The sequence below is a fragment of the Alligator mississippiensis genome, chromosome 9 (assembly GCF_030867095.1).
Source record: "Alligator mississippiensis isolate rAllMis1 chromosome 9, rAllMis1, whole genome shotgun sequence".
NCBI lineage: Eukaryota > Metazoa > Chordata > Crocodylia > Alligatoridae > Alligator > Alligator mississippiensis.
Genome location: NC_081832.1, coordinates 3,347,376 through 3,359,315, shown reverse-complemented (window position 1 = coordinate 3,359,315; position 11,940 = coordinate 3,347,376). Strand labels below are relative to the sequence as shown.

The 11,940-nt window shown below is 48.1% G+C and overlaps 1 protein-coding gene across 1 annotated transcript; it reads right to left on the bottom strand.

The window, feature by feature from the left end:
* Positions 1-220: 220 nt before the first annotated feature.
* Positions 221-11,020, bottom strand: LOC109285031 (uncharacterized). Its single transcript, XM_059713192.1, has 6 exons — positions 7,631-11,020; positions 7,469-7,528; positions 6,868-7,212; positions 5,923-5,998; positions 5,173-5,259; positions 221-4,200 (listed from the first exon to the last, which is right to left on the bottom strand). Exons 1-6 carry the CDS (start codon positions 7,803-7,805, stop codon positions 3,753-3,755), a joined length of 1,191 nt encoding a protein of 396 aa, XP_059569175.1. The 5' UTR covers positions 7,806-11,020; the 3' UTR covers positions 221-3,752.
* Between the last annotated feature and the right edge of the window lie 920 nt (positions 11,021-11,940).

The window sequence follows — 11,940 nt, the reverse complement described above, 5'->3', positions numbered from 1 at the left end:
GGCTTCCTCCCCATCACTTGTGAACATAATTTGGAGCAAGAAACAAAATGTGTTTCTGATGCTGAGCAATGCTTGAAAGAGCAAAATCCTTTAAGAATGTTACTAGCTAGAAAAATCCTTAAATGCTGCTCAGAAACTGCATAGTTATTAGCATGACTATGAAAAACTAATGCTCACCCTTTATTATTATTATTATTATTATATAGTTTAGTGCTTCAAAGTAGGTGCTCCCATAAATCTAGGCTTCTACATGAATAGGTAAGAATATGCAAGTGTCTGGTGTATTCAAAATCCCCTCCGCCTTTTTCCATCACCTACAGCTCTTCATTTTCCAACCTTTTTCAGAAAACATTTCCGTTCTCTAGGTGTCGGGAGAAGAGAAGGGAATAGGGACGTACAAAAGACAAAGCTGCAAAGAAATGCTGCCTCCAAAAGTTTCTTTCATTCAAAAGTATGGCTACAAGGTCACGTTTCCGGAGGCCCGGGTCATTCTAATCAAGTCCCCTTCAGTGTCTCACAGCTTGAATGCAAACCAAAGGCGGTCTGAGAGCTTTGCTCCCAGCAAGACTTCTACCTGACTGACAATAGCCCCACGTTTCTGTCTGAATGGGACTGCACTCAGAAGAAAATGATACCAGGATTTTCTCCTAATTTTTGTGTGGAGGGAGGAACAATAATATGAAGCATCCACTTCAGAGGGCATGAAGAGCAAAAGACTGCTCATGCTTCCTAGTGAATTGGTGACCAATGCACCCAAACCCATTCCACGGTTGGGCTTTCGGTCCAGGAAGGGCCGAACGCTGGTGAAAGACAGAGACATTGCAAGCACTGGATCATGGGCAAATGGTTTTTCCTTTCTGACATTAAATATCTAGCATCTCAGCAAAGCTGCTTTGCAGTTTCATCCTCTGAAAGGTGAACAGGATTCAGGTGTGGGTTTTTCAAGTGGGAACATGCAGGCTTGCAACATCCCCCTCCTGCAGATCATTCTCCTCCTTCAGCTTTCCATTCCCTAAGCCACTACCCAGAGTCACCTCGTGGCACAAACCAGGTTCCCGGTCCTCTAGCAGCTGATTAAGCAAAGCTCAAGTGCTCCTGAGCAAGCCTACTTCCTTACAGCTTCCCCCAAGTGCCATAAGCTCCTGGTACCCATGAACTGCTGCCCACCAAAGGCCACCTGAGCATCTTTCTCCCCACCTACCACTTTAGCAAAGCACAGAGCAGAGCACAGGACACCTTTTATTGGCCCATATGAGCAGCATCTCGTTAGTGGGCTGACGAGCCACAAGCGGATCTTCACCACCCGGGCTGCTCTGGCCCAGGTGTCTCTGCTGCAGCAGGGAAGTTTGCCTTAGCAGTTACCCAACACAGCTGCTTCCCCTCCAGCTGCCTGGGACAGAGTCTTTCCAGGAGGCTGCAGCAGCCCAAAGCAAATCCTGTGCTTTTAAAATACTGAGTTTTTTAGCTCTCTATCTCGCCCTTCACTGCTGAGGATTATGGCCCTCAGGAAAGAAAAGCCCTCTAAGCAGCATTTTGCTATATAACGTTCACCAGCTGCTTTGCAGATCTGAGCCTCTGCAATTTTCTTTCATGGAAAACTTCAACATATGGGCAAAGCTTTGCTGGGATGTGGTTTCTTTCTTTTTGAACCTGCCTTTCTGTTCTCTGTCCAGCACCTAGCACACGAAGGTCCTGATTCCCGATGGAAGACCCTCGCTGCCGCTGCAGTACAAATGCTAAATCAAAACCGGCACGACCTTGGCAAACTCTTTCTAACCCCCCAGAGGGGTTATATGTCAAAGGCCAACTTTTGCACTGATCCAGCAGGAAGGTTCAAGGATTTGAGTAACAAAATAATGTGTTTGCAAATTGGAAAAAAAGTGTGGTTTAAATGCACAAGAGATCTGTTTTAAGAGTCTGTGGCTGAGTAAATTTAGGATCATCTGGATATATTCTGTTTCTTCTATGTGGCTGCATTAGGAACATTAAAACTATGAAACAAGCCAGGAAAACAAACCCTGGTAATTATCTTTTCCTTCTGCTAATGTTTTATTGAGTTGCTTTATTGAGCCCTCCATCCTATAATCACAGGAAACTCTAAAATGCACTATTTGGAAGCCAGGGGAGCTGATTTTGTTCCAGTGGGTTATTATAGCCTTGGCAAAACCTGGAGGCTGCAGCAGAGAGGAGAAAAGCAAGGTTGAATGAAAGGGGGGCGTCGTTCCCAGGTGGAGATGGAATAAATCGGGGCGTAGCCAGTTCCGTATACAATTCAAGGTCATTCCTTTCATCTGAGTTATATTTATTTCCCCGAGAGGTTTTTCCCCCCGGGTCTGACCCATCGCAAGCATCCATGTCGAACATGCATCTTGCCGCCAGGTTCATTAGAAAAACTACAGTGACCTTTTCAGTGAGCAGTGGCTTGGTCCTCTCCTTGTTGCCGGCCTAAGTAATAAAGAGGAAGGGAGGGAATACAGAACAGCAAAAAAGGTTAAAGCTGGTGCCTGTAGGTCTGCAAGTAGGTTATGGCACTCTGTGAGCTGGATCTGAAATATTAGCTGCCAGAATAAAAGGTAGCAGCAATGGGTGACCCCCAGAAGTCTGTATGGCATCAGAAGGTGGCAGGGCATGCCACCACGAATGTGCCCTGCCCAACAGCTCTTACACCATGGGCCGTATGTACTGAGGACAGCTCGCATGAGTACATTAGAGACTTGGGCTAAGTACAGACTGGGGCTGAATTGATTCAGTTTGCACAGGTTAGTCTAAGCTGCATAGGTTGAACTGAGAAGTAAGTGAACAGACGTTCACTTTTGATTCTGGAAATGCAGCCGCATGCCTGCAGAGGCCCAGACCAGAAGCCAGGGGGCGCTAGAGCACGCTTCCCGAGCCGAGGCTAGCCTGCCCACCCTGCGAGGGGAGGAGCAGGGGGTCACAGGGGAGGTGCATAGCATCCTGGGATACTGTGGGATTGTGTTTTAACTTGAATCTGGAGGGGATGTGGGACAGAAGTTCAATAAACCGATTGAACCTAAATCAGTTCAGTCTGCTACTACATCCATCCAGGTTTCTCTTAAATCGGTTTCAGCCATTTTGAAAGCAGTTTATGTGCACTGAACTTCTGTTGTGCTACAGATTTGAACCGGTTTCCGATCCCTTATGTGTAATTCGTGTCCCTTCAGAGTGGCACTGGGTGTTCCCTGGCTGTGTGTGCGATAACCACTAGGTGACATGTATTGCATTCAGAGCACAGAGCCAGACTGGGCACACAAGGGACATTTTCACACCCGTGGTCTTCCTTTCCTTGCTATAGACATGCCCTTAGAGCTGGGGTCTGCTTGGTTAAATACCTATGGTCTGTTTCTAATGAGATCTGCAGCCACGTTGAGAACCGAGGTCTTCAAGGATGATTTGGAGGGGCCTCCTGGCCAGGACCTTCATAAAGGGAACAACAAATTTGCAAAAAGATTGGCAAGAGGAGCACGGCGGGGAAGACTCCAGAGCCCAGCCAGGCTTGGAAAATTCCACGGAGCGGAATGACACTTCCTGCTGTGTGTCTGCCGACAGAGGCCTGGCCATGAATATTTTGTGCTGTGTCTAGCAAGCATTTCACTTCATTTTCACCAGTCCTCCTGGGGCCAAAGCAGCAAAACAACAAATTCGAGCCCCGTGTTTCTCGAAAAGGCTCCTCCGCACGTTGCGTTCCAAGCAGCGACCCTTCTTGGAAACAGAGGCATCAAATCCCACGTGCATCAGAGACATTCGGTCTTAAATTTCTGCCGCAGGGCTTTTTGCACGTTCTGGATTTTCTCCGTGATGACCGTGTCGCTCAGGTGATCCCCGAACTTTTGCTTGAGCAGAACCCGAATGATTTTGATGCATCGCTCATCCATCATGGGCTTGGCCTCGCGAAAGGTGTTGCCTCTCCGCCCGGTGATGGAGTGGCTCTGGATGTAGTCGGATGTGAAGAGCTTGTAGAGGAGGGTTTTGCAAGCGGTGCTGATTTTCTGGTCGAAGCGGATGGCTTCTTTGAGCTGCTCCTTCGTGTAGCCGTTAAACAGCTCTACCACCTCGCAGGGCTGCCGGTGGGGCTCTTCCTGGAAGGAGAGCGATTCCAGCCGCTGCACTTTCCGCTTCAGGGACAGGACCTCTTGCTGCAGGTCCAAGACGATCCTCTCCAGTTGCTCAATCTTTTGTACCCTGCAAAAAAAAAGATCAAGCATACACGCATGAATCCGAGTCGCAAGCCACCCTTCGCCTTGTAACCGGTGAGGCTCGGTGTGTCGTGCTGATTCAGATAACAGCTTTCCTCCGAAACACCTGCACCCTCTATGGCTGGAAAACCACGTGAGGAATGGCTGTTTCTCTCCCAATGCCCCCCTGCGTTCAGCTATAGTGGACTTGGATATAAGTATTATATTATTATATAATATATATATATATATATATATATATATATATATATATATATATAATATTATTTTAACCAGAACAGAGCCAAACATTTCTGACTGTCCAAAATATTTGGGAGCTTGGTCCTCAGACCCTCATCCAGCTTGTTTTTTTTTTAACTTAGACTCCCAAGTTAACTCATGAAAGTTTGCCTGGATGAGGATTTTCACCTTTGGCCTTCCATTTGGCTTTATTTTAAAGTTTACAGGAGGGTGTCAATCTGTCCTGGTTTTAGCTCTACTTTCCCAGAGTCCTGGGGCAGCTTGGTAGAGTCAGAAACAAAACTTAGAGAGAGAGAGACACACAAGCAATGGCAGTGCAGGATGCGTAGTGCAAAGAGGGATTTGTTTCTGGGGAATCAAATTGTCTAGAGACTCGGGATCCAGATCCTACATTTCTCATGCAAGCCGGCGGCAATGACAAAAGTGAACTCAAACTGTCAGAAGTCCATCAAAGATAAATGATGGAGGCTTATGCTGAAAAGTGATATGATTTTTCAGTGTTTGGGATCTTTGCTGCTGTGATACTAGTACATAAACCCAAAGGTCTGAAGGAAGCTGTAACCAGAGTCTACCCATGTTAGGGGTTGGTACCTCTTGGGTCTAAAAAAAATGACCGTGTGTTGTCAGGCAGCTGTTATCTAAACCCAATTATTTCCCGGGGTATTAAGGGAAATGCAGGTTGGTGCAGGCACCTGTGCCTCCATCTTCCAATAATTACCTTTCCATTGCACTGGAGCCAACATTTTGCTGAACGACCTCAAAATCCTCTGTCTCCTGAGACGCTTCCATCTTTGGTTCATCACAGCTGAATTAAAAAAACCCACACAGCACAATAAATAATGGAGCTAGATGCTTCAGATGTATTTCCTAGGGATTAAACCAGCCAGCTCCACTGTCATTAAATCAAGCATTAACTCAATTTAGAGGAAAATGTGATAGCACCCGGTGTTACAAGACATCCATTTTAAACACCTGTTGCAGGGCTCGGTAGCTGGCACGGAAAAGACTAGCCATTTTAATACATGGTAAATATTGTAGACCTGATTTCCAATTATCTTACCCATGTGCAGTCTCCTATGACACAGGGGCAAAGCTAAATACTGCCATCTCTGACCTGGTATTGATATAAACTACGACGGCATTGACTGGCAAGGCAGTGGAAATCCAGGCCCTTGCTATAGGTTCAGCAGATTTATTCTGAATTTATCCTGAGGATAAATTCTGGGTCTCTGTGGGCACTGGTCTCTGCCTTGTCCTTCTCAAAGCCTTCTGGGCAGAAATGCAGAGCCCTCCACAATGCCTCCAGACCCTCAGGGGACTCCCCTTTATCTGCTAGGCCTTGAGAAACAGAACAAACCAGCACGTACGGCATCAGGGAGCAAAAACACAGCTCTGCAAGCATGCACAGGGAGCGATGAGATATGCTTTGAAAAACATGCATCATCCTAATTGCTCTGGAGCATATTACCTGTTTGCACAGAGATGTTGCTGGCACTGAGCTAGAATACCATCCGACTTCCTCTTCACTGCCAGGGTGACATAATCTAGAAACAGGATTGAAGTATGATGCAAAAAAAAAAGAGAGATGTTGCAGTTGTTATCACCTGCATCCCTTGGTCTCCAGGACCGGTTCATCTAAACACTTCTGCTTGATATCGAGGTAATAGCCTGTCACCAAATGATAAGCCATGTGCAACTCAGGCCTCTTATTTATATCTTGTAGAGAATTTGAGCAAATGCTTGTCCTACAACACCTATTTATATTTCAACCACAATCTCCATAGCAGAGTTCTTGTGCCATCAGCTAGGGCAGAGAGGTGGGTGACAAGAGACGAGTCTAGGGACACTAGTGCAGTAATTAGTATGGATGGAAATACGTAGTAGACAGGGTGATACTTGCATGGGATATTTGTGGGTTGGCAGATGAATGGATACACGGACTGTGAGATGGGCAAAACTGGAAAGGATCAGATACATAAATCACCATACTTCCCAAGGCATGATAATTAATTAAGCAAGGAGGGCTCTTCACTGGCTTATGTGGAAAGAATGATTAGCATGTAAGAAAAGTTGGGGGGTTTTTACTGGGCCCTGAACAACCCTCTACCATGCAAGGGGTCACCTTTTAAAGCTGCCTCATCAAATGAGAAATGCTAAGGATAGAAGGGAGGCAAGGTGACCCCTTGCATGGTAGAGGGTTGTTCAGGTCATATGGAGCCCAGTAAAAACCCTGCAAATTTGGTATTAGCGAATAATGCAGTGTGCCTCTCACCTTGAGATGTCTCACCCCCAAGGGGGGCACACTGCCTTATTCACTAGTACCAGCATTAACGTTGGCATCCAAAGCAGAGCAAGAATTGGAGCAAATCGATGAATGGCCCCATTGCACAGCCCATAATCCCAGCTGCTTTACCTCTGCTCGCTGTGGCGGGCCTTGCTTCTTCATTTTGGGACGTCCCAGGCTCAGCCAGGCTGACGAATGGAGATGCCGGGTTGAAAGCACTTGAACCATGGCGAGGCACCGACACTGCGCAGTGGGGCCCGGGGTTGCTGCCCAGGCTGGATCTCTCCTTTATGAGCAGCGAGGCTGCCTCCTCGTGCCGGACACCCGCATCGTCCGCCCCGAGTGACGACTTGACGTGGAAGGCCCTGTTGCCGGCGTACTTCCTCAAGGGGGTTCCTGGGGTCCACTTGGGAAAAGTCTTCCTCGATTTCTTAAGGGAAGGAGACAGCACGTGGTGCACGGCGGGCTCTTCCTCTGAAAGCATTTAAGAGGGCATACAGTTAAACGGCACGCACACCACATCTAGACTCCCACTGCCCACAGCCACATCCTCAGCCCTGACCACGTGCACACAGCAGTAGGAGTCGCAGGGGGCTAACTAGGGTGCATTTATATCCCATGTCTTTTAAGGCCACTGTGCGTATAAGCTTACCAAGTGCAATTGGTTTCCTAGAACAAAAATACCCATTTTTTGTCCTATCTCGTTGCTCCAGTGCAAAAATGGACTTACTTAACTTCTCCAGCAGCTGTCTATCTTCCTGCAGCCTCTTCTCTAAAATATCCTTCTGCTCTGTAGGGAAAAGTTTGGGGGTTGCTTTTTTTTTAATGCTCCCCCTGGATGCTCCCAAACAGCCCAGAGGAGCACGCCGAGGAAGGAATGAGGCTCACTTACCACTGATGCCTTCCACGACCCCCCAGTACAAACCACTGAAGCCAGGGCAGCGGGCCAGCACCTGCTCCCCGACGGCGTAGAGGTGGAACGGCTTCCGGGGCTCCTTGATGTTCTCGATGTTGATCACGCGGCTGCCGTCCGGCCAGCTGATCAGGACGTAGAGCCTTGCAGCCATGGGGGCCAGCCCACCTGGAGAGGAGATGAGCAACACACAATCCTGCTATGCCAATTCCCCCTGGCCAGAGTGTTATTCCTCCATCCTTTCCCCTTTCATTACTAGGGATACACTCCCGGCCCCTGGATCCTGGGAACAATTTGCAATCAAATGCCTAATTACACAAGCCGGGTCATAGCACCAGACACCTAATCCTTGCAAAATCTCGGCCGTCCTTCGCTGCGAATAGCTTGCTCCGCATTTGCGAGGACTGCAAGGTTTCTAAGTGACTTACAGTTATATGATGATGCAGTTTTGTCCCCTGATTAAATCAGGGCTCTCACCACCAGTTTAGCAGTGGCTGAGACCAGGTCATTATAAGAGGCGAAATCAGAAATTGGGTTGTGAGTTGAAGTCTGGCTCTGGGGTAAAAATAAGGCTACGGACAAGAATGGATTGGGAATAATCAGGAAGTCACGTGCTAGTGCTACAGTAGTGAATGCTACAGAAATGGTTAGAATTGGAAAAATAACCTCTTTGAGGGGTTTATAACTTCTCCCTAGTTCCCAGCATCTGAGGAATGGGGATGTCCTGCTCGAGTACTGCAAAAAGTATTTGAAAACCATATTTCTTCCATGGGAGAACTAAGGGGGGGGGGGGCTTACAATTAACTCTTTCAACCCCACATGTGCAGTCAAGTGACCCACATTTGTGCTGGGGTCTGCCTGCTCACTGCTTGCTGGTCTCTGCAGTCGAACGGGTGGCAATACCACCAGAGGGTGGCTCGGCATGAGTGCCCAGCTCTCCTCCCTAGCGCTCTGTGTGCTTTCGATCCAAATAGCTTCGCTGACATTTCCCTTTCCCACGAGACTGAAGCACAGTGAGGCACAGAGAGCCCCTTTCTGCGTACCGATGCTAACCAGGGTGGATGGGGATACAAGCAAGGAGGTTGGCTTGCTGTGTGACCTCGAGCAAGTCACTTCCTTTCTCTGGGCCTCAGCATTCTCCCCCTGTAAAATGGGAATAATGGAGCTGGCAGCCTTTGTCATGGGATCTAGAAAGGAGAAGCGTGATGGAAGAGCTAAGAGTGAGTCCTGGACTGAAATATTCAAGCACGTTGCAGCGTGGCTTTCTACCGGGCAGATGAGAGCAAAGCTTGCAGGTTCAAAGCCCCGTTTTTTAGGAGTGCACATTGTCATCAACACCTACCGAAGGAATCCCATTCAGCTTCTGTCTGCCATGGTGCTAGGTGCTTATTAACCAAGGTTTGCCCACATGGACAGTAAAGCCAAAGGGAAAAAACACCACCTGCACTGTACAGAGGTGGCTATGAAACACGCCGAGAGTAAGTAACTTGACCAAGGTCGAGTTACCGAGTCTGTGGCAGAGGAGCGGACTGACGGCAGATCTCCTGAGCTGCAGCTCTGTGTCTTAATGACAAGAGTCTCCGTCCTCTCCCCCCGCTTATTAGCAATACAAATTGCTTCTCATTGTTTCAGTGCCTGGCAGTCTGGCTTGGCTTTTCCCTGCAAGATAATGACAAGGGGGAATATCCACCAGCAAGCAGCAAGCAAGGGTGAGCTGGTAGGCCATGCACACACAGAGGCACCTGGGCTGCCCAGCGGGTCAGCTCGAGATGAGCGACCCACAGCCATGCCTGGATACGGGATCCCAGAACAACCTGGGAAATGAATCTAGGGCTGCCAGACAGCAGGTGGGTTTGAAGAGACACGGGCAGCCAGTTGCCTGTCCAAAAATGAGTGAAGACTTAATATCCTACCTTGGTAGACATGGGTTTGGGAGCACAGGTCAGACCTCACACAGTCCAAACCAATTGCTCTCCTCTGGCTTCGCGACGCCCAAAATAAAGGCTTGGTGTTTCCTGCACCGTCCACATTTTGAGTCCATTAACCCCGGGCTTTGACCCCTACACAGAAAACTTTCTTTTTCTGCTTCCCTTCTGCCATCCCTCGCTTCAAAATGAGTTTTGCAAGAATTCTGCAAATTCTTTTGCCAAAAAAGAATAAAAAGGCAAGTAACTTTCCACTACCCTTGCAAGCTCAGTGGAAAACAGTCATTCACCTGCCTATTTAATACTGTCCTGGGATTTATCCTACTTCCAAGTTCACCAAGGCACCCCAAGGGAAGACAAGGTCTAACAGTCACAAACTGCTGGAAGACCATTTTAGACTGGACATAAGGAAAAACTTCTTTACTGTCTGAGTCTCCAGAGTCTGTACTAGGCTCCCCCCAGAAGTGGTGCAAGCACCTATTCTGGGTACCTTTAAGAAACACATCGATGCTCTTCTTGCTGGGGTGATCTGACCCCCGCTGACTTCCAGCCCCTCGGGGCCGGGGGCTGGACCCGATGATCTTGCAAGGTCCCTTCCAGCCCGACTGCCTATGAAATCTATGCCATGCCGCTCACTGCTTTATCATCTATCAAAGGGCTTGCCCAGCTAATAACCATCCCGTCTAAATGCACAAGGATTGCAAATAATCCTGGTCTCGAGACCAAGAGAGGGGGCTGGGATAAATGCACAGCTGGCGTTTGTGCCCAAAAGCTTGCAAAGAACAATTTCCCCAACTGTCTAGTTGGTCTAGTAAAAGAGATCACATCTAGCCAGAGAAACAGCTGAGATTTTACCTTCCTTAACTGCCCGGCCAGGTTTCTAGCCCTGCTTGAAAGCAGCAAACACAATTCAAACCTAAAGAGGAACTCTTCGAATCACTTCCCTTTTTTTTTGTTTGTTTAAACCTCATCTCCTTAAGTGGCTCCTGTGCCCTCCAACCCCACTGACTGGCCTCCCTTTTTTTTAGTTTATTTTAAAGAATGCAAAAAGAAAAGCTAGCGCCGCACGCACAGAGGAAGAGAGAGACAGAGACAGAAAGAGAGAGACAGAGAGCAGAGCCTGACATCAATACATCGCAGTCCTTGCCTGGTTAGCACGGTAGTCTTGCAAAATGTCTCCTGTCTATCCAGCTCTCAGCTGCCTGCTGCAGAAGGGAAGGTAGCCGCACAGTTGTTTTGCCTCCTGTGCATCCCCTCACCACAAGTCCTCGCCAGGTTTCCTTTGTCTGGGTGAGGAGCAAGCCCCCAGGCAGCCCCCAACTGCAAAACAATACACCTTTCTGCTTTCTTTTTCTTTCTTCTTTTTGGGGTTTTTTTTTTCCTCCCCTTCCAAAAAACCCTCGTGTCAGTCGGTTTCTTACCCGAAGAGAGAACAGAAAAGAGGAGGAAAAAGCCTTGGGTTTTTTGGAGCATGAATAAACCTTGCATTTCCATGAGTTATTCATGAATAATTCATGAAAATGCATGATTAATTCAGGTTCATGAATTATTCAGGAATAATTCGCGAACATTCCTGGTTAATTCATGCTTGCGCAGCGAGTGAGTCATGCTCTAGGGCTTGGTGAATTCTTCTTTTCTTTCTCCCCCAGACCGACTAAGAAGAGAGGCTCGCAAGGGCCCCGCGCTGTACACCTCCCCTTTTCGGCACAGTATAATAACCCATTCTTGGGGCCCTTTGGAAACCAGAAAGGGAGAGCGAGCGGCAGGGCGCCTGAAGCCTGCAGGCCACGGAGGAACAGAAAGAACTTGCAGACAAAAGGAAAAACTTGGCAGCAACCAGCACCCTTTCAAAGCACCTTTGGAAAAACATCACCCCAATCATATTGTGCATTTCCCCCCTCTTCCTCCCTCCGCAGCCAGCCCTGGATAAGATATCTCTCATCCGTGTCCTGTCGTCTGCCATGTATTGAAACCCAGAAGGCGCTCAGGCCCGGCTGGAGGAAGCCAAGAATGACATTTCCCCATCTGCCCCTACGTAGCCTTGCAAAGCAACTTGACTTCTTTGCATAGACCCCTAAAATCCAGCAGTTTGCAACTGGTTTAATTGAGTAATTAAATTATTCTTGGTGGCAGTCAACCATGGGGCTCACCTCCTGAGCTTAGCTTGCTGGCTAGATGCGATCCTGCTGTATGGATTTGCTGCCATCACAATACCCCATGCATATGTGCAGAAAGCTTTTCATAGCCACTTGCTTTGCTATGAACAGGCAAGTTCTGCACTAGCCAGTGAAAACAACCTCTTGTCTACAGTCAGACACTTATGACTCTATGGTGGCAATTGGGATCTGGACGCCAACCCAGTTG